We start from the raw sequence: 21,117 nt of genomic DNA, 5'->3' as shown, positions 1-21,117 counted from the left end.
GATGGATCACTGTGAGACAAAATGGGGAAGTAGCAAAGGAGTGAGTAAACAGGCAGTAGGAATGAATGCGTAATTCCACAATGCGTTACAACAGAATCAAACTGTTGGCCAATTCATCATGACTCTGTGATGTTTCTCTTCTGTGGTTTGCTGTTTGTTAACTTCAAATTTCTACCATGGCTCTGAGGGTTTATATTTAAATCTGCTGTCAGAGGATAAATACTGAGCAAGTGATGAACTGTCAGAGGGTCAGTGCTGAGGGAGTGCTGCACTGTCAGAGGGTCAGTACTGAGGGAGTGCTGAACTGTCGGTTGGCAAGTGCTTAGGGAGTGCTGCAATGTGGGAAGTTCAGTACTGAGGGAGTGCTGCACTGTCGGAGGGTCAGTATTGAGGGAGTGCTACACTGTCGGAGGGTTAGTTTTGAGGGTGTGCTGCCCTGTTGGTGGATAAGCAGCGAGGGAGTGCTACACTGTCGGATGGTCAGTTCTGAGGGAGTGCTGCATTGTCGGATGGTCAGTATTGAGGGTGGGCTGCACTGTTGGTGGATAAGCAGCGAGGGAGTGCTACACTGTCGGAGGGTCAGTATTGAGGGTGTGCTGCACTGTTGGAGGATAAGCAGCGAGGGAGTGCTGCTCTGTTGGAGGGTCAGCACTGAGGGTGTGCTGCACTGTCAGAGTGTTGGCACTGAGGGAGTGCTGCACTGTTGGCCGGTCACTACTGAGGGATTGCTGCACTGTTGGAGGTTCTGAACTGAGGGAGTGCTGCACTGTCAGAGGGTCAGAACTGAGGGAGTGCTGCACTGTTGGAGGGTCTGAACAGAGGGAGTGCTGCACTGTCTAAAATACATTGCACAAATAGCACAAAATTGCATCTGATGCCTGTGTTTTATGCACACATGAAGTTCATGCATTCAACAGGAATATTTCTCTCTCTTTCTGAGCAGCAAGGCAGCCTTCATATCGCACCATCCACTGGCAAGTGTGTGCAGCTGCAATGTGACATGCTTACATTGAAAATTTCCATTATAAAGATGGGCACAGGAATTCATCTGATTGGAAAACGTGACAACATGAAGAAATGTCTTTGAGCCAAGAATTTGGGAGCAAAATAAGAATTTTAATCTATAAATATCTACAGAACAGCCTGAACATTTTAATCACTTGTGTTAATCAATGTAATTTTATTCATAACCCAAATGCTTCTTACAATCTATCGCAGCATGAAAAAGGTGCAGCATTAAGAAAGCACATTCCAATCAGAGAACAGAGTTTAGCAACGTCACATTTCTGTTCATTCCTATTCGACCATGTTGGCTGCACACAGCCAGACAATGCCGTGGTTATGATGTGTCCACACAGCAGGACTGGGGAGAACCAGGTATAAGGAAAAGTTTCAGCTTGCTGAGGAGAAGAAGGAGAATCTCTCGTTCCAGTTTTCTCTCCGTACATTAAGAAGCAGGCATGCCGATGTTTCATTGCACTCTGTCTGCTGATGGGAGTCCGCTTGGAAATTGCTGTTTGTGCTGATGGAAAGAATAAGCTTTTCATAAATCGAGGGACTGAGTACAAACACAGGGAGGTTATGCTGAACATTTATAAAGCTCTGGTTAGGTCACAACTAGAGTATTGTGTCCAGTTCTGGTCACCTCACTTTGGGAAGGAAGTGAGGGTCCTTGAGAGGGTGGGGAGGAGATTGAGCAGAATGGGTCCAGGGCTGAGGGATTTTAGCTACAAGGTTGGGTTGGAGAAGCTGGGGTTGTTCTCCTTGGAGCAAAGGAGATTGAGGGGGGATCTGATCGAGGTGTACAAGATGATGATGGGTTTAGATAAGGTAGACAAAGAGAAGCTGTTGCCATTAGCTGATGGTACAAGGACTGGGGGACACAGATTGAAGGTTTTGGGCAGAGGGGGTATGTGAGGAGGAACTTTTTTACACAGTGAGTGGTAATGAACTGGAACTCGCTGCCTACGAGGATGGTGGAAGGGGAGACGATGAATGATTTCAAAAGGAGATTGGATGGACACTTGAGGGGAAATAAACTTGAAGGGATACGGGGATAGAGTGGGGGAATGGGACTGACTGGATTGCTTTACAGAGAGACAGCATAGACTCAATGGGCCAAATGTCGTCCTTCTTTTCCATGATGAGATTGTTGCTGCACAAAGCTTTAAACAGGCTGTCGATTTCCTTTCCCTGTTTGTCCCTCCCAGACACAGACTCCAGCGATAGTGATAACCACAGCCACAAGGAATATCACAGCTCGTATTCCCAGGATCAGGATCACGTGCAGAATCTCTCCTCCACTGTCTAGAGAACACACAGAAAGAAATCATCACTGACTCTCCGCTTTCAATCTCTCACTCTGGCTGAACAATCAAGCTTCATATCACTGCAACATTTGCTGTAATATTGACCCATCCACTGGGATTCAATGTGGAATGAATGTTTTCATTGTAAACACTCTAAGAGTGGACAATCTGAACTTTCCCCTTAGCGTGGAACATTGGTGAGAATGGATCATTGTGCTGTTTGACTCCCTGTCCAATGTTTATCTCCATCGCTGTGTACAGGATTGTGCTGTAGAAAATTCTGGAAACGTTTAGTGCAGGGTGTAAATCCATCTCGGACGCGTGTGCGAATCGGGCAGGATCGAGATGGACTCCCCCACGGACTTACACGCCCCGCTTAATAAACAGTTCCAATCTTTACCCAGAGAGAGGGGAGAATGTGGAACTCGCTCCCACAGGGAGTGCTTGAGGTGAACAGTATCGATGTACTTAAGGGGCAGGATGTCGGTAACCAGAGGTACACAGATTGACGAACCGGAGGGGGAGATGAGGAGAATTTGTTTTGACAGAGCGAGTTGTTGTGATCTGGAAGGTGCTGCCTGAAAGGGCGGTGGAAACTGATTCAATAGGAACTTTCAAAAGTGAAATTGGATAAACACTTGAAGGAGGAAGATGGGGCAAAGTGGAATGGTGGTTAGTGGATCTGATTGGATAGATCATTGAAAGACCTGGCACAGGCACAATGGGCTGAATGGCCTCCTCCTGTGCTGTATCATTCTCCGCTTCCATGATCTCTCCCCCAGTCAGTAAACACTCCAGATCCCTCTTGAAGGCAACAGAGAAACAACAACTACCACACCCACTGACAGCACATTCCCGAGGATCCCTACTCTCTGGGAAAAGATGAACTCCCCAATATCCAGCCTATTCCTGCTTCCCGGAGAGTGTAAACCCTTCAGGGAGGCGCAGAGGAAGTTTTCAATAAAATGACATCAAATCTACTGTTTGAGAAATAATATAATTCTAACGAACTGAGAGCTTGTGGAGCAAACTGGGAAGTGAAATTGCTTGAAAAGCTGAGAAAAGCAAGGGTTAAGTGCAACGTGCCACCACTGGTGGGAGAGTGTAACTACAGCGTGATGTTTACATAGGCAATCCCTATTATGAACAAGGACATTAGACATCATGTGAAATACGGGCACTGGAAAAGTGAGAACATGATGTAAGCTTCTCAACAACAGGAATTCCCTTCCTAAACCTCTCCACCTCTCTCTTACTCTCAGATGCTCAAACAAAATTTCACACAAAATCACGTAAAAGGAGTTGGGACAGGTGACTGGTCAACGGTTCAGATTTCAGGAAGCTTCTTAAAGGAGGATAGAGAGTTAGAGAGGCAGAGAGTATCTGTGAGAATCTCTGTGCATCTGAGTGTCTGTAATAAACTTTGTAATTTCCATATTCTTCGATAAACATGAAAGGGAACAGAAATCCCAGAATCCAGGTCAACTCTCTGGTGCAGCACTGAGGGAGGTCAGGTAACCCTCTGGGGAGTGTTGTGTTAGTGTTTTTGTTTGTGTCTTTGTGTGTGCTCATACACGAGGGATTGTGTGTCTGCAGGTGTCTATTTAGGTCTGTATACTTGTGTGTGTTTGTGTCGTGCTTGAATCTGAGAGAGATGTTGAAGTCTGTGTACACTCACGTTCCACAGTGATGGTTATGAAACCCTCCACTGCTCCATGTTCATTCTCTGCCACACACTGATAGTCTCGAGTGTCCCTGGATGTAATGTGAGGAATCACCAACCACAGCTCATTGTTGGAACCTGTTCTGTTCATTGTGATATTCAGATGTCAGGGCAGGACTCAACAAGAAAGATCGCACGTTTACCAACAGAAAGTATACAACAACTTATACTTAATGGGAAGAGAGTGCTGATTGATGGGCAAGTGGTCTCTGATTGGAGGAGGTGTTGCCATGGCAAATAATGTGTGTGAGATGTAAAGTTTAGACAGCTTGTCTCTTCATTCAGCAACAATCAAATAAACATCAATTAACTTCTATCGACTGTGAAGCTCAATGAGAGGCCTGAGAATGTGGACACTGAGAACAGGCTGCACTGTCAGAGGGTCAGCGCTGAGGGAGTGCTGATGTAGAATGAAGGATATCGCAACTTACCTTGCACAGTTAGTACGAGGGTCCGCTCCGATGAAACAGATGGATAACTCACTCTGCAGCTGAGAGTGTGTCCGTGGTGTTTGAGTGATGGGATCAGGGTCAGAACAGAAGTATAGGTCAGAGTGACACCATGCTGAGTTACAGTGTTTGAGACTGATCCAGGTACGTCAGTGGGAGCGTCCCAGGTTAAGACAGGTGCTGCTGTTCCATTGCACATTGTGTTGAAGGTACAGCTTAAATCCACACGCTTTCCTGCAATAATTTCAGCAGGGAATATCGTGGGTTTATCTGTGAAATCTAACAGACAGAGAATGGATCCTTTTAGAGAAATATAATGTGAAGAATCAATTCAAATAGAAATCTCAGTCCCACAAGAGAAAGCACTTTTACAAGGATGATATCAGAACTGAGAGTTTACAATGATCAGGAGAGAATTTCCTGCTTTGAGACTTTGGTGTTTCTGTCTCTCAGCTTAATACATGTTCACTCCGAGACACTTGAACTGATAATAGTGGGTGAGGGTGGAGGAGCAGACCAGAGTTTGGAATGCACTACCCCATCATTCACTCAGGGATCTGGGCCATTTATTACTTTGCAATTTGTGGGAGCTTGCTGTGCGCAAATTGGCTGCTGTGTTTCCCACATTACAACAGTAATTACAATTCAGGAATCAGCTCATTGGCTGTGAAGTGATTTGGTCCGTGCTGAGGTGGTGAAAGGTGCTACAGAAATGTGAATCTTTCTTCAGTCGATATGTCAGACTTCAAGACAGGATTAGAAAGATTGATGGGAGTGGATAACCTGATAACATTGATAGACACAGTCAATAAATGTAATCATTGATATTAAAGTGAGCATTAGAGGTTGCTTTAGGACTGAACTGGAAGCTATCACCATGTTATTGAGAAGCAGACAGTGTGTTATAATAAGCTGTGTTTTGTGTTAATATGTAAACATCACAGTTCGTGTTATTTCCCATTGAGTGTTGAATGTGAATTGTTGAGTAATTATAACACAGCATTTACCAGAAACGTGAAGCTGGTTTACAGGGTAATAGTTATGGCTCAGACCATTGTCAAATTCTATTCTGAAAAAATAAGGTCCTGCATCTTCCCGTCTGATGTTGTTTATAATCAGGGAACAGTCGCCATCTTTCAGGTCTCCAGACAGCCGGGTCCGATGGTGGAACCGTGGCAACTCGTGATTGTGATCCTTGGAGTGAAAGGCTATGGGATCCGAGGGAATCTGTTCCTCATTATTAAACCAGACTCCACCTCGTGGTTGGTTTTCCAGACACGATGGATAACTGTAATGACATGGAATCTGTACACAGGAACCTTCCTGAGCTGTCACCTCTCGTGGACTGTCACCTTTCCACTCTTGTGAGGGTTCAGCTGGGGAGAGAAATATCAATATTTAACTCTGGATGGTTTGTGGATCCACTAGAGTCAAAATTTACAGATGAGGCTGAATTGGGGGGATGATCAATATTGAGGAGAATGGCAACAAATTATTTCGGCAGGAAGAATAGTAAAACAGGATATTATTTAAATGGAGAGAGGATGCAGAATGCAGTACAGAGGGATCTGGGTGTCCTTGTACATGAATCACAGAAAGTCAGCATTCAGGAACACCACGGAATGAGGAAGGCAAGTGGAATGTTGGCCTTTATTGCAAAGGGATGGAGTATAAAAGGAGGGAAGTCTTGCAACAGCTGCACAGGGCGTTAGTGAGATTGTAACAGAATCATTGTGTACAGGCAGTTCAGAGAAGCTTCACTGGGCTGATTCCTGGGATTAAAGGGTTTGTCCTGTGAGGAAATGTTGAGCAGGTTGGGCCTGTATCCATTGGAGTTTAGAAGAATGAGGGGTGACCTTATTGAAACATATCCGATTCCGAGGGGGCTTGACAGGGTGGATGCTGGGAGGATGTTTCCCCCTCGTGGGGGAATCTAGAACCAGGGAGCACAGTTTGGGAATGAGGGCTCTCCCATTTAAGACTGAGATGAGGAGGAATTTCCTCTCTCAGAGGGGTGCTACCCTGTGGAATTCTCTTCCCCAGAGAGCAGTGGAGGCTGGGCCATTGAATAGACTCAAGGCTGAGTGAGGCAGGTTTTTGATCGACAAGGGAGTCAAGGGTTTCGGGGACAGGCAGGAAAATGGAGTTAAGGCCACAACCAGAGCAGTGAGAGCAGGCTCGAGGGGCCGAATGGCCTGCTCCTGTCCCTATTTCTTATGTTCCTACATTCTTACCTTCTTAAAATATTAAAGCTGCAGAATAAACATGCAAGTGAATGACCCGCTCGACCCACCTTCCATCTGGGGGTCCCGTGGGGAGGACCCTTCCTGAGCCAGATCCAGCAGCCAACATGGTCTGGATCCGAGCACAGGAGACACGGGGGGGAGTGACTAACAGGCTCCTTGTGACAGGCCCCCTCTGTCCAATGGCTGGCTTTCAGCTGCCAAGGCCAGAGTGGTCCTTGCTAAAACCAGCTCAGGACAGGCCAGGACCCCTGTGCAGACCCCCTCCAGCGCTGCAGCCTCTGGAGGTAATGAAGGTGTGGATGAGGGTTTCAGCAGCAGATGAGCTGAGACAGGGTGAAGTCGTGCGATGTTACGGAGGTGGAAATAGACTGTGTTAGTGAGGGCGCAGATATGAGGCTGGAAGCTCATCTCAGGATCAAATGGGACAACAAAGCTGTGAACAGATTGGCTTCAATCTCAGAGAGCTGCCAGGGAGAGGAATGGAGTTGGTAGCGAGGGAACAGAGTTTGGAGCAGGGAATGAAGACAATGGCTTCAGTCTTTCCAATATTTAATTGGAGGGAATTTCTGCCCATCCAGTACTGGATGTCGGATAAGCAGCCTGATAATTTAGCAGCAGTGGAGGAGTCGAGAGAGGTGGTGGTGAGGTAGAGCTGGGGATCCTCAGTGGACAGGTGAAAACTAACACTGTTCAGATGATGCTGCAAAGCCATTGCAAGTGATTCTCTGGCTACGATGAGATGGATAAGAATGGATCCAGGGGAGAGCAGTCCCACCCAGCTGGACGACAGTGGAGAGGTGTTGGAGGAGGATGGTGTGGTCGAGCGTGTCAAAGGCTGCAGACAGATCGAGCAGGAGGAGGAGGGAAAGTTTACCTTTGTCACAGTCACACAGGATGCCATTTGTGACCTTGATAAGAGCTGTTTCAGCACAGTGGCTGGGGTGGGAACCTGATTGGAGGGATTCAAACATGGAGTTGCGGAAAAGATGGGACCGGACTCGGGAGATGGAAACACGTTCAAGGACTTTGGCGGGGAAAGAGAGGCTGGAGATGGGACGGGGGTTTACACGGACAGTGTGAGGGGTGGAAGGTGTAGTGGGGAGGAGACACTTCACTCAGGGAGGAGGTGTCATCACCCCTCAGCTCGGTTTACGTTACAGCTATGATGTGGATTCAGTCACACACAATAAGCTCATGAATCTGGGAGCAGAAATAGACAAATCATTAAAAATAGTGACGCTGGTTAACACGGCCAAAAAACAACCAAATCAAACACTATTATTTCCCATTGAGTGTTGGGTGTGAATTGTTGAGTAATTATAACCCAGCACTTACCAGAAAAAGGAAGCTGGGTTTCAGGATGGTCGTAGTATCTATTCCTGCTGTCATATTCTAACGTGAATAAATAATATCCTGCATCTTCCCGTCTGATGTTGTTTATAATCAGGGAACAGTCACCATCTTTCAGGTCTCCAGACAGCCGGGTCCGATGGTGGAACCGTGGTAACTCGCGATTATGATCCTCGGAGTGAAAGGCTATAGACCATTCATTCCAACTTTCCCCAATCCTTCTCATATACCAGATTCCGACATGTGATCTCGCTATTAAATATGATTGGTAGCTGTAATGACATGGAATCTGTACACACGAACCTTCCTGCGCTGTCGCCTCTCGTGGAGTGTCACCTTTCCACACTTGTGGTAGTCCAACTAGGGAGAGAAATATCAATATTTAACTCTGGATGGTTTGTAGATCCACTAGACTCAATATCCACCCCCTCCATCACTGGGGCACAGAGGCTGCAGTCTGGATAATTCACAGGTCACAAATGAATGCCCCAAGGTTTCACAACAGATTGAAGAGAATTCTGGACACAGGAGTGGACAAGTTCATTCTACATTGGCTCATGGCCCTCAGGTCCCTGTTTAGTGAAGCCAGTCTCCCACCCAACACATTGTCTACAAGACGCACTAATTGAAGTGAGTTCACTGCTGATTTACAATGTAGGACAATGGATTAGGAGCCTTCAGAAATCCCCCCATTATCACCGTCATGAATCACTAATTAGCCTAGCTGTCCTAGATCCTCAAAGTCTAAGGCAGTGGTTCCTATTGTGATGAAAGTATAATAATTTTTATAATATTTTATAGTATATTGTGAAATAGGTTTATGGGAGTACGCATGATGGGTCTGCATGTGATTTAAGTACATTTGGAGTTAATTAGATTGTCAGTTTAAAATTATCCAAAGGAGCTGGGTGCTTGACATGCTATTGAGGAACCATGGATGCTGCTTAGCATGGAAGGTATGAAGAGAATTTGCATTTTTATATCAATGAAGGGGTTGTTGGATTTCAAAGGAATCTTAGCTTGTTTACAACTAGCCAGATAAGCAAGGCTAAGGAATGTGTTTATTTTTCTCAAAGGCTCCTGGCAATATGGGCACCACGAAAGAATTTGTTATGAGGAAGATTCAGTTTCAAAATCATATGGAACAATAGAATTTTCATGTTACAAAGAGAGAAATATATATCTATCAGGGAGAATGAAAGGCTATGTGTCAGAATGCCATGTAAGATCTAACACGAGTGTGTGATATAGTCGTAATGAAACCTCTAGCATTTGTGCACAAGCTTGCTATCCAACGGAACTGAAGTTAGGGAAAAGCCACTTGGAATTCCACTGTGCAGGGTATTGCTTTTATATTGTGTTAACTTGCTGAGTTTGTTTTAAATATAAAGTTTATTTTTTGACCGTTGCCTTAAATGGAGTGTAACTGGGAGTCAAATTAATTCAGAATTTTAAGAATTATTATAGTGGTAATTGTAGTGTTATGTACGTGCTTGAAATCATTTATTTTGAGAGCAAATATTTTAATTTAATTTTCAAATCTCTAAAGGTCTTGGTGTACTTATTGCTTCTGAATTCAGTGCACACATCTCATAATAAATACAAATTGCAAAATCATTATGATCGTGTCACCATCTTTCTCTCATGGACTTGGTCGGCCTGGCACACATCACCTGCCCAGTGATAACACTGTTGTAATATGCCTTTCAGGGATAGCAGCATGCCATCACTCGAGGGGAAGTGTGTCATGTGATTTTAGGAACTGGGGATAGCTTAAGTAAGTTCTATGTGTATCTCTGTGTGTTAGACATAAAGGTATATCTTTAAGTTCAAGTTTAGTTTTATTTCTGTATTTGTGTGTTAAGAAAGGGGGAAACTTGAGTTTTGATTTCATTTTTACAGAAGCCAGCAATCTAATGAGGTTTGGTGACTCTTGAAGGAAAGTCAAAACAAACACAAGGTGTAAGAAACTGTGTTGTTGCCTAGTAACAGTGATCCAGAGGGAGGGTCCCATAGAGTCAGATAAAAACAGAAATGTACTTTCAGTTCTGTTGAAAGGAGTTGCCAGGAGAAGCAGCAAAGGAGCAGGACAGATAGTCAGTCCCAAAGTAAAGAAGAAGCCAAAACCATCGAGTGGAACAGGAGAAAGGGCCCAAGAAGACATTCTACTCCAAGGAAGATCAGGAATCTGGAAAAGGTCCTGTTAAGTCAAGATAAGATGGAGGAGCAGAGGAGGGATCCAAACTAAAAGAGAAAAAGCAAAAGGACACAGACCTGAAGCAAAAAAGGCGTATGAGAAGCCAAAAGATCACAGGAGACAGCCAAATGTTGATGTCTCCTTACTCCGGCCATGTGAATCCTGGTGTGCCATTGTCACGGCTGAGCATTGGAGAGACAGGGCGTGGAAGGAAGGCTGAATGCACGTGGCGATCCAGGGGGCAGCAACATGGGAAGGAGAGTTTGAAATAGTGAAAGTGGCCCCTTGTGGAAGGTGTCTGAGTGAAAGTGTCATGTTGGAGAAGATTCCAAAGTGAGTTCTTGGAGAGTGGAGATTGGAAACCCTCATGTGAAAGATGCAGTTTCGTTAGACCAGTTGCCTCACGGTGTAAGAAGTGTCTGGAGTCAGTTGGGCAGAAACCCATAGCATTTGTTCCAATTGGGCTCTGTCACCTGGTTACAGAATGTGGTGTCCCTGACCCCAGGTCGTCTATTGGTTTACATGGACTGTGTACTTAGTGTGAACATGAGAGTATAAGATAGTTATTGTAACTTGTGTTCTACTTATGAATCTGTAAAGGTATAGGTCTGGGTGAAGGAGTAATGTAATATAGTTTGTCTTTCCTAGTTTAATAAATGTTTTATTCTTCTGTTAGAAGTTCATCAGATGACTCCTGTGACTCTGTTCAGTAGCCGCACTCCACATTCCTAAATAAAAAATAAAAGTTAGGACCTATCAAGCTGAGTTCCACTCTGGAATCTGACTTGCCCAGTAGAACATCAGCTGGGATGATAACACCATCCAGTCCAAGTTTCAATTTGGCCTGTGAGCAGAACACAGCTCACACAGTTTGGCTGCAGGTGTCTCCCAGCTTTCTATCCTTGTATATCTGTTCTTATGTCCCTGTTCTAAATAACTGAACCCACAATGTATTTACCCAATTCTGTATCAGTGGCTGGTGCCTTTATATCATTATAAAAACACAACATGGTGATCAGCGGTGGCCAAACATTCTGGCAGCAAGATTCAGTACAGGTATGACGTGGTGAACAGCCTTAGATCGAGCTACATGACATGAGACGACCCTCGAAGCTTTGGTCAGACCACAACAGAGACACAGCATCAGAGAGGTTTGAAATCGCAGTGTACTGACTGCTCAGGAAATCTTTGAAGACAAATTGATGGGAAAGAGCTCAAGTAAAGAGCTGGGGAGCAGACGGATCCCTCGTGGTGAGATTACAGCACACGGCCTGTAGGTCAGTGAGTGGGACAGCGTGTATCGCCAGGACCAGCAGCGAGTTAGCTCAGTCAGGGAAGGCGAGTGACCAGGGTGTGGGCTGGATCGATAGTGAGCGAGGGAGAGTCAAACACACAAAAACCATTATAAAAATCAGGCCAGAGAAGTTAGTGATTATAACGGGCGGCTTCGAGATTGCTGAACAGCAAATTGACTAAAAAACAAAGACTCCATTACTCCGTGGTGTGTTCCTGCCACAACCCGTCTTCGTGGGCGAGGCTTCGGAAAAGCGCACGAAAGGGGCTAAAGCGACACTCATCCCAGGTCCTGTAGGAGAAGGAAGGTCAAAGGAATATTGTCAGAATGTCCACTAAATTCCCCAGTTTGAACTGGGATGTAGCTGACCGACTATCTGAATTCAGAATGTTTAAACAGCATACAGAGCTCTGGTTTCCTGATTCAGGTGTGACTGAACCAGACGAGCAAGCCATAAAAATTCACCTCGCGATTGGGAATGAAGTTCTACACAGGCTGAACACGTCAGGATTAACAGCAGAAGAACGAAAAGATCCCCAATAGATATGGACGATATTGGAAGACAGCTTCAGATTCAGGTTAAACTCCATATTCATCAACTAGAGTTTATGTCATTTCATCAGCCTACACAATCCATAGACCACTTCATCAGCCGATGTAGAGAAAAGGGTACAAGCTGTGATTTCAAACACAGAGTCTGCAAAGAGAGTTGTTGAGTTGGTGATCGCATCCACTCCCATGGAAGCCTTCCAGAAAGATCTGCTAGATAAGACCAAAACCTATAGCATTGACAAGCTACTCAAGGATGGACATAAATACGAAGTGATCCTCGCAGGTCAACGAAGCTTACAGGTCCTCAGTACAACATCAGTTGTTGACACACTCACTAGAACATCCAAACCTAGTGAGACGTGTGGAAGGTGTGGCCTTCTGCAGTCACCAAGGAAATGCCCAGCTTTCCACCGATCCTGCAAGGCTTGTGGCAGAAAGGGCCATTGACAGCGGCAGGGCACTAGAGTAAAGGCTGATGCAGCTACAAAGAGCCGTGCGCTGATCCAAACACACCCTACACAACGGGGAACCTTCAAGCAATAAGAATGAGCATCTGCTATCCCATCAGGAACATATACATGTGGTGACTGACAAACCAGGAAATGGCGATGATGTACACGACGAGACGAGGAGCGGTGATCGATATTCCACCTCTCACACATATCCTGACGTGGCTTGCTAATAAATTGTGGATTGTTGTCCTTAATGATCTCTCTGGGCACATCAAATAAATTGAAAATGTCCCATAGGGGTGGGATTTTCTGGCCCCACCCACTGCCAGGATTGTCCTGTCCGGCCAAAAGCCAATGTATTTATGTCTGTCCCAGTCTCAGAAAATACCCCATCACCTCAGTTCATGACATAACATTGAAATATGCAGAAAGTTTCAACAATATTGGCAAGTTCAAGGGAGCTGGAACATTACACCATCGAACCATAGATCCACAGAACACTACAGCAAAGAAATCAGGACATTCGGCACTTCTAGTCTGTGCCGAAATATTATTCCGCTAATCCCATTGACCTGCACCTTGTCCATAACCCTCCAGACCTCTCCCATCCATGTATCTATGCAATTTATTCTTAAAACTTAAGAGTGAGCCCACATTTACCATGTCAGATGGCAGCTCGTTCCACACTCTCACCACTCTCTGAGTGCAGAAGTTCCCCCTAATGTTCCCCCTAAACCTTTCCCCTTTCAGCCTGAAGCCATGTCCTCTCGTCTTTATCTCTCCTAATCTAAGTGGAAAGAGCCCACTCCCATTTACTCTGTCTATACCCCTCATAATTGTGTAAACTTCTATCAAATCTCCCCTCATCCTTCTACGCTCCAAGGAATAAAGTCCTAACCTATTTAACCTTTCCCTGTAACTCAACTCCTTAAGAGCCGGCAAGATCCTAGTAAATATTCTCTGCACTTTTTCAATATTACTGATATCCTTCCCATAGTTTGGTGAGCAGACACCTGCTGGAGAATGCAAGTCTGTCAATCGATCCAGCACATTTAACACAACACAAATGCCAGCAGCTATAAGAGGGAACAGCGAAAGATTCTACACTACAGAAACTGTGGAAGCATCATTGAAGGATCTCCTGATTCAAGTTGACCTTATTGGGATGAGTAAGGCATCTCCCGGGGAGACATTTTTAAAGGTAGGCAGGGCATCATACCAGAATCTTTGTGACCCGATATTCTTCAACAACTTGGCAGTGGGAAATGGTGGGGACAGCCTGTCAAGTTTAGAAAATGAGGGGCCCATCGGCAGGTGTCAGTACTGTCCATATGTGTGTCCATCTCAGGCTGTTGGCTGGCAGAGTCCTTACAAGGCTTTGAGATCATCAACAATTCGACTGTGACCCTTGACGCTCCACTGTGCCTGATCTTGGAAAATGTCCTTTACAGCGCATCGAAGGGAGGGTCTGCTGAACCTGCAATGTGAAAAACTGCCCAGGGGTATGTCCAAACCAGCGGGACAAATCCAACCTGGCCAATCACCACCTTATCAATTTACTCATTACACACAAAGGCTCAGCGGTGAGGCCTAACCGAGGATAAATCAGATCCATTCCCGCTCCTCAAACACCGTACAGTCCTGTTGCATGGAGTCATCGGGCTGAATTTTCCCGTTGGTGAGCAGGGGGCGGGGCCTGCTCAGTGACACTATGATGATGCGGGATGACATCAGGAGGAACCCCTGACATCATCCTGCCCCATTTAAATATTCAGGCCCACCCGCCCGACAGGCAGGAAATTCAGCCCATAGAGTCATAGAGTCAGAGGGGTCTACAGCACAGATAAAGGCCCTTCGGCCCATCGAATCTGCGTCAGTCAAGCAAGTACCTAATTATTCTAATCCCATTAATGCACTGGGCCCAAAGCCTTGTATGTGATGGCATCACAAGTGCACATCCAAATACTTCTTAAATGTTATGAGGGTTTCTGCCTCTCCCACCCTTTCAGGCAGTGAGTTCCAGATTCCCACCACCCTCTGGGTGAAAAAACTCTCTCTCACATCCCCTTTAAACCTCCTGCCCCTTACCTTCAATCTATGCCCCCTGGTTATTGATCCCTCCACCAAGGGGAAAACTTCCTTCCTGTCTACCCTATCTATGTCCCTCATAACGTTATACACCTCAATCATGTTCCCCCCTGAATCTCCACAGCTCCAGGTTAACTAACCCCAGTCTATCCAATCTCTCCTCATAACTAAAACTCTCCAGCCCAGGCAACATCCTGGTAAATCTCCTCTGCACTCTCTCTAGTGAAATCACATCCTTCCTATAATGCAGGTTCCAGAACTGCACGCAATACTCTAGCTGTGGCCTAACTAGCGTTTTATACAGTTCCAGCATAACCTCCCTGCTCTTATATTCTATGTCTCGACTAATAAAGGCAAGTGTTCCATATGCCTTCTTAACCACCTTATCTACTCCCTTAAGGGAACGGTGGACATGCACACCAAGGTCCCTCTGATCCTTGTCACTTCCCAGGGTCCTTCCATTCATTGTGTATTCCCGTGTCCTGTTTGTCCTGCCCAAGTGCATCACCTCACACTTATCCAGGTTAAATTCCATTTGGCACTGATCAGCCCATCTGACCAGCCCGTCTATATCCTCCTGTAATCTAAGGCTATCCTCCTCACTATTTACCATCCCACCAATTTTCATGTCATCTGCGAACTCACTGATCAACCCTCCTACATTCAAGTTTAGACCGTTTACATATACCACAAACAGCAAGGGGCCCAACACTGATCCCTGTGGAACCCCACTGGACACAGGCATCCAGTCACAAAAACAACCCTCGACCATCACCCTCTCCTTCCTGCCACTCAGCCAATTCTGGATCCAATTTGCCAAATTGCCTTCGATCCCATGGGCTCTTACTTTCATTTACAGTCTCCCAGGCGGGACCTTATCAAAAGCCTTGCTGAAGTCCAAGTTGACTATGTCAAATACATTGCCCTCATCTACAAAATTGGTCACCTCTTCAAAAAATTCATTCAAACTGATCAGACATGACCTCCCCTTAACAAAACCATTCTGACTGTCCTTGATTAAACCCTGTCTCTCCAAATGTAGATTAATTCTGTCCCTCAGAATTGCTTCCAATGGTTTCCCCACCATTGAGGTTAGACTGACTGGCCTGTAGTTCCCTGGTTTATCCCTTCCTCCCTTCTTGAATAACGGTACCACATTGGCTGTCCTCCAGTCCTCTGGTACCTCTCCTCTGGCCAGAGAGGTATTGAAAATTATTGCCAGCACCCCTGCTATCTCCTCTCTTGCCTCACTCAACAGCCTGAGATACATTTCATCTGGGCCTGGAGATTAATCTACGTTGAAGCCTGCCAGACCACTTAGAACCTCCTCCCTTTCTATTCTAATGTCTTTAACTATATCACAGTCCTTCTGCCTGATCTCCATACCCACATTGTCCCTCTCACTTGTGAACACTGACACAAAGTGTTCATTTAGAACCCTACCTACATCTACCGGCTCCACACACAAATTACCAAATGGTCCTTAATGGGCCTTACTCTTTCCCTAGTTATCCTCTTACTCTTAATGTACTTGTAAAATAACTTTGGATTTTCCTTCATTTTTCCTGCTAATGTTTCTTCATGCCCCCTTTTTGCTCTCCTAATTTCCTTTTTAACATTCCCCCTACACATTCTATACTCTTCTAAGGCTTCCTCTGTTTTGAGCCCTCGGTATCTGCCATAAGCCTCCCTTTTTCTCTTTATCCAATCCTGTAAATCTCTCGACATCCAGGGTTCCCTGGATTTGTTGGTCCCACCCTTTGCCTTTACTGGAATATGTTGGCCCTGTCCTCTCCCTACTTCCTTCTTGAATGAGTCCCATTGCTCTGACGCAGATTTCCCTAAAAGTAGCTGCTCCCAGTCCACTCTGGCCAAAACATATTTGATCTTATTAAAATCGGCCTTCCCCCAATTGAGAACTCAGATTTATGGCCCATCCTTGATCTTTTCCATAACAACCTAGAATCTAATGGAATGAAGATCACTATCTGCACAATGCTCCCCCACTGATACCTCTACCACTTGCCTGGTTACATTCCTTAAAATTCAGTCCAGGACAGACCTCTCTCTTGCAGGATCTTCTATGTACTGGCTTAAAAATCTCACCTGGATGCATTTTAACAATTCTGCCCCCTCTAAAACTATCACACTATGACTAACCCAGTTATTGTTGGGGAAGTTGAAAACTCCCACCATTACAACCCGATTATTTTTATACTTCTCTGAACTTTGCCTTTGTATCTACACTTCTATTTCTCTGAGTGTCCCGGGGCCTGTAGAACACTCCCAGAAATCTGATTGCTCATTATTTGTTTTTAGGTTCTACCCATATGGCTTCATTTGAGGAGCCCCCTAAGGTGTCTTCCCTCCTCACTGCAATAATTGATTCCTTGATCAATATTGCGATACCCCCTCCTCTTTTACCTCCTTCCCTGTCTTGCCAGAAGACCCTGAATCCTGTAATACTGAGTTGTCAATCCTGCCCCTCTCTCAACCATGTCTCTGTGTCAGCAATTACATCAAACATCCATGTGTTAATTTGTGGCCTCAACTCATCTGCTTTATTCATCAGATTCCTTGCATTAAAATAAATACAATCCAACCTTTCCACGCTATCTTGAGCCTTGACGGACCAATAATTTCTCTGCCTTCCAGGTTCACTTACTCTATCTTCTAATTTTGGCTGTGCATCTCCCTCTGCTGAACCTCCTCTCGGGATCCCATCCCCTGCCATATTAGTTTAAAGCCTCCCCAATTGCATCAAGGCTAAAATGCCAATTGAAACCAGGGGCAACATCCAAGAATGACAATCCCACAGATCAATGTGAGCAATTAAAGACACCTCCAGACAAGGTTACTACCACAAGATCTGGGGGTAACAGCAGATTACCTCTACGCTTTAGAGACTCAAATATTCAACAGATCTATACACTTATGTAATTGTCAAGAAATATGAAAATGATACCAGAAACCTCTTGTTCCCTGTCCTTCTCAAAGATCCATCCCTGCAGTGGGAGCCTTAAGAGTTATTGATGTGGGACTTAATTGATCAGATTGTAGAATGAACCGGAACAGAAGGAAGCCATTTGGCCCATCGAGCCTGTGCTGGGCCTTTGAAAGATCTGTCCAATTAGTCCCACTCTCACCTCTGCTCTCTCCTCCACAGCCCTGCAAAATGTCCCCTTCAAGTATTTATCCAGTTCCCCTTCTGAAAGTTCCTGTTGAATCTGCTTCCACCGCCCTTTCAGGCAGTGAGTCAATGGTCTCTCTCTGAGCTGCAAAGTGCTAATATTGTGTGAAATTTAAACGCTGCAGCACATCAGAGACAATCATGATAACTCAGAATATTTGACAGTTTTACACACAGACAGCTTTGCCTTCCTTCTCTCTTTCAGTTACGTTGCAACCTTTTTGAAGTTTTTAGCATGGTGAGAATGGACAGGAAGTGTGACACTGAACAGCCTGTCTATTCTAGGAGCTGCTGTGTTGTCTTCATGGGAAATTCTGACTAAAATCAGCAAAAGACACAAATTTCAGGGCATTGTTATCCGAGTCCTATCAACAGGATAGACTTAATTCCCCAGTTTTTTATCCCTGCTTCTCTATTCAGCTGATCGCCCCCCCTGTCACTCGCTGACCTACACTGGCTCCCAGTCCAGCAATGACTCAAATTTCAAATTCTCATCATTGATTTCCTATCCCTCCATCCACCCTCTCCACTCTCTATCCCTGTCACCTCCTCCAACCCTGAAACCCTCTGAGATCTCTTCTCTCCTCCAATTCTGCTGTCAGACAGGGAGTCAGTGTATATCAGTGAGCACAGGGCTGATGGGTGAATGGGACTTGGTGTGAGTTTGCACACTAGCTCACTGCTGAATCGGTTCCCAATCACAGCTCAATAAGAATGCTCCTTTACAAAGACTATTGACCATAAATCTGTCCGAGCTGACGATGATATTACCTTGGAGAAGTGACAGGAGGAAGTAAGATTTCCCGATCATTGTCCACTCCCAGATACTTCATCAGCTGCTCACCGTCAAGCTGTGAAAGAGAAAGGAGTTAATGAGAACCCACCTCTTGTCCGACAGCTCTCGAGAAATCAGAACTGCTTTTAGACAATGTCTTCACTGATTAATTTGATTCTCTGTGGGATGATAGGTGCTCTGCAGAGAGTTACAAGGCTTTAAGAAAGCATAACATTGAAGGACTTGCATTTCTATATCGCCTTTCACCACCTCAGGATGTCCCAAAGCTCATGTCTCTGCACTTCCCTCATCCCTTGAGCTAGAAAAATATTCTGTATAACAGACTTGAGCCTCACACCCAGATCTCAATAATCAGTAGAAATCTTTCAAAGGCATCAATCATTGGAATCTGTCTTTATAAAGTCACAACATCAACAAAGGACGGTGTTGCTTGTGGAAGTGAATTCCAATCGTTCCGTTACTTACTCAGGACCTGTCCGACTGCTCGCCTGGGGAGGAACTGCCCACACGCTCTGCTTGGGCTGAATGACCTCTTCCTGTGCTGCTCCCTCTGTGTATTTAATTAGAAAGGGTTGATGTGTCACTGTGAGACAAAATGAGGATGTGTTTAGTACCAAGTGAGAAAGCAGCTCTTTGCCTCGTACAGTTAGAAAACTGTTAACCTTTTGTGTGCCAAGAATGTGTCTGAATGACCTTTGAATGTTCACATAAAACAGACTCGAGGGGGCTGAATGACCTCCTCCTGTTCCTGTGTAACAGGTTAAATGGGCTGAATGGGCCTCCTCCTGTTCCTGTGTAACAGGTTAAATGGGCTGAATGGGCCTCCTCCTGTTCCTGTGCAACTGGCTCGAGGGAAATGAATGGGCCTCCTCCTGTTCCTGTGTAACAGGCTCGAGGGGCTGAATGGGCCTCCTCCTCTTCCTGTGTAACAGGCTCGAGGGGCTGAATGGGCCTCCTCCTGTTCCTGTGTAACAGGCTCGAGGGGCTGAATGGGCCTCCTCCTCTTCCTGTGTAACAGGCTCGAGGGGCTGAATGGACCTCCTCCTGTTCCTGTGTAACAGGCTCGAGGGGCTGAATGGGCCTCCTCCTGTTCCTGTGTAACAGGCTCGAGGGGCTGAATGTCCTCCTCCTGTTCCTGTGTAACAGGCTTGAGGGGTTGCACGGGCCTCCACCTGTTCCTATGTAACAGGCTCAAGGGAACTAACTGGGCCCTTTCCTGTTCCTTTGTAACAGGCTCGAAGGAGCTGAATGGCCTCCTCCTATTCCTGAGTAAATAGCTCATGGGGCTGAATGTACCTCCTCCTGTTCCTGTGTAAAAGGCTTGAGAGGTGATGATAGGTGCTCTGCAGAAAGTTACAAGGCTTTAAGAAAGAAAAACAATGAAGGATTTGCATTTCTATAGAACCTTTCAGCTCCTCAGGATGTCCCAAAGTTCATGTCTCTGCACTTTATCATCCCTTGAGCTAGAAAGTTGTTCTGTACAACAGACTTGAGCCTCACACCCAGATCTCAATAATCAGTAGAAATCTTTCAAAGGCATCAATCATTGGAATCTGTCTTTATAAAGTCACAACATCAACAAAGGACAGTGTTGGTCGTGGAAGTGAATTCCAATCGTTCCGTTACTTACCCAGGACCTGTCCGACTGCTCGCCTGGGGAGGAACTGCCCACACGCTCTGCTTGGGCTGAATGACCTCTTCCTGTGCTGCACCCTCTGTGTATTTAATTAGAAAGGGTTGATGTGTCACTGTGAGGCAAAATGTGAGGTGTTTGCTGTCAAGGTGTGAAAGCAGCTCTTTTCCTGTCACTGTAAGAAAATTGTTAACCCTATGTGTACCAAGAATGTGGCTGAATGACCATCGAATGTTCACACAAAACAGACTTGAGGGGGATGAATGTGCCTCCCCCTGTTCCTGTGTAACAGGCTCGTGGGGTTAAATGGACCTCCTCCTGTTCCTGTGTAACAGGCTCGAGGGGCTGAATGGACCTCCTCCTGTTCCTGTGTAACAGGCTCGAGGGGCTGAATGGGCCTGCTCCTGTTCCTGTGTAACAGGCTCGAGGGGCTGAATGGCCTCCTGCATTTCCTGTGTTACAGGCTCGAGGGGCTGAATGGGCCTCCTCCTGTTCCTGTGTAACAGGCTCGAGGGGCTGAATGGACCTCCTCCTGTTCCTGTGTAACAGGCTCGAGGAGCTGAATGGGCCTCCTCATGTTCCTGTGTAACAGGCTCGAGGGGCTGAATGGGCCTCCTCCTGTTCTTGTGTAACAGGCTCGAGGGGCTGAATGGGCCTCCTCCTGTTCCTGTGTAACAGGCTCGAGGGGCTGAATGGGCCTCCTCCTGTTCCTGTGTAACAGGCTCGAGGGGCTGAATGGGCCTCCTCCTGTTCCTGTGTAACAGGCTCGAGGGGCTGAATGGGCCTCCTCCTGTTCCTGTGTAATAGGCTCGAGGGGCTGAATGGCCTCCTCCCGATG

The 21,117-nt window shown here is 45.8% G+C and overlaps 1 protein-coding gene and 1 long non-coding RNA gene across 2 annotated transcripts; both read right to left on the bottom strand.

Moving 5' to 3' along the window:
- Nucleotides 1-2,057: 2,057 nt before the first annotated feature.
- On the bottom strand, nucleotides 2,058-6,781 carry LOC121274102 (myeloid cell surface antigen CD33-like). Its single transcript, XM_041181256.1, has 4 exons — nucleotides 6,775-6,781; nucleotides 5,489-5,857; nucleotides 4,464-4,760; nucleotides 2,058-2,307 (listed from the first exon to the last, which is right to left on the bottom strand). Exons 1-4 carry the CDS (start codon nucleotides 6,779-6,781, stop codon nucleotides 2,168-2,170), a joined length of 813 nt encoding a protein of 270 aa, XP_041037190.1. The 3' UTR covers nucleotides 2,058-2,167.
- A 1,320-nt stretch (nucleotides 6,782-8,101) lies between these two features.
- LOC121274106 lies at nucleotides 8,102-20,316 on the bottom strand. The gene is made up of 4 exons (XR_005942169.1): nucleotides 20,277-20,316; nucleotides 19,112-19,196; nucleotides 18,622-18,701; nucleotides 8,102-8,437 (listed from the first exon to the last, which is right to left on the bottom strand). It is a non-coding gene; the product is annotated as an uncharacterized LOC121274106 (long non-coding RNA).
- Between the last annotated feature and the right edge of the window lie 801 nt (nucleotides 20,317-21,117).

The sequence above is a fragment of the Carcharodon carcharias genome, assembly GCF_017639515.1.
Source record: "Carcharodon carcharias isolate sCarCar2 chromosome 29 unlocalized genomic scaffold, sCarCar2.pri SUPER_29_unloc_3, whole genome shotgun sequence".
NCBI lineage: Eukaryota > Metazoa > Chordata > Chondrichthyes > Lamniformes > Lamnidae > Carcharodon > Carcharodon carcharias.
This window is presented reverse-complemented; position numbering and strand designations above follow the sequence as displayed.

What these genes read in the sequence shown, in the direction of transcription:
- LOC121274102 (XM_041181256.1), bottom strand. An exon ending in AAACCAGCTTCACGTTTCTG is followed by an intron (nt 4,761 to 5,488) that starts GTAAATGCTGTG and finishes TCTGTCTGTTAG; the next exon opens with ATTTCACAGATAAACCCACG. An exon ending in CCTCGTACTAACTGTGCAAG is followed by an intron (nt 2,308 to 4,463) that starts GTAAGTTGCGAT and finishes TGTGTTCTCTAG; the next exon opens with ACAGTGGAGGAGAGATTCTG.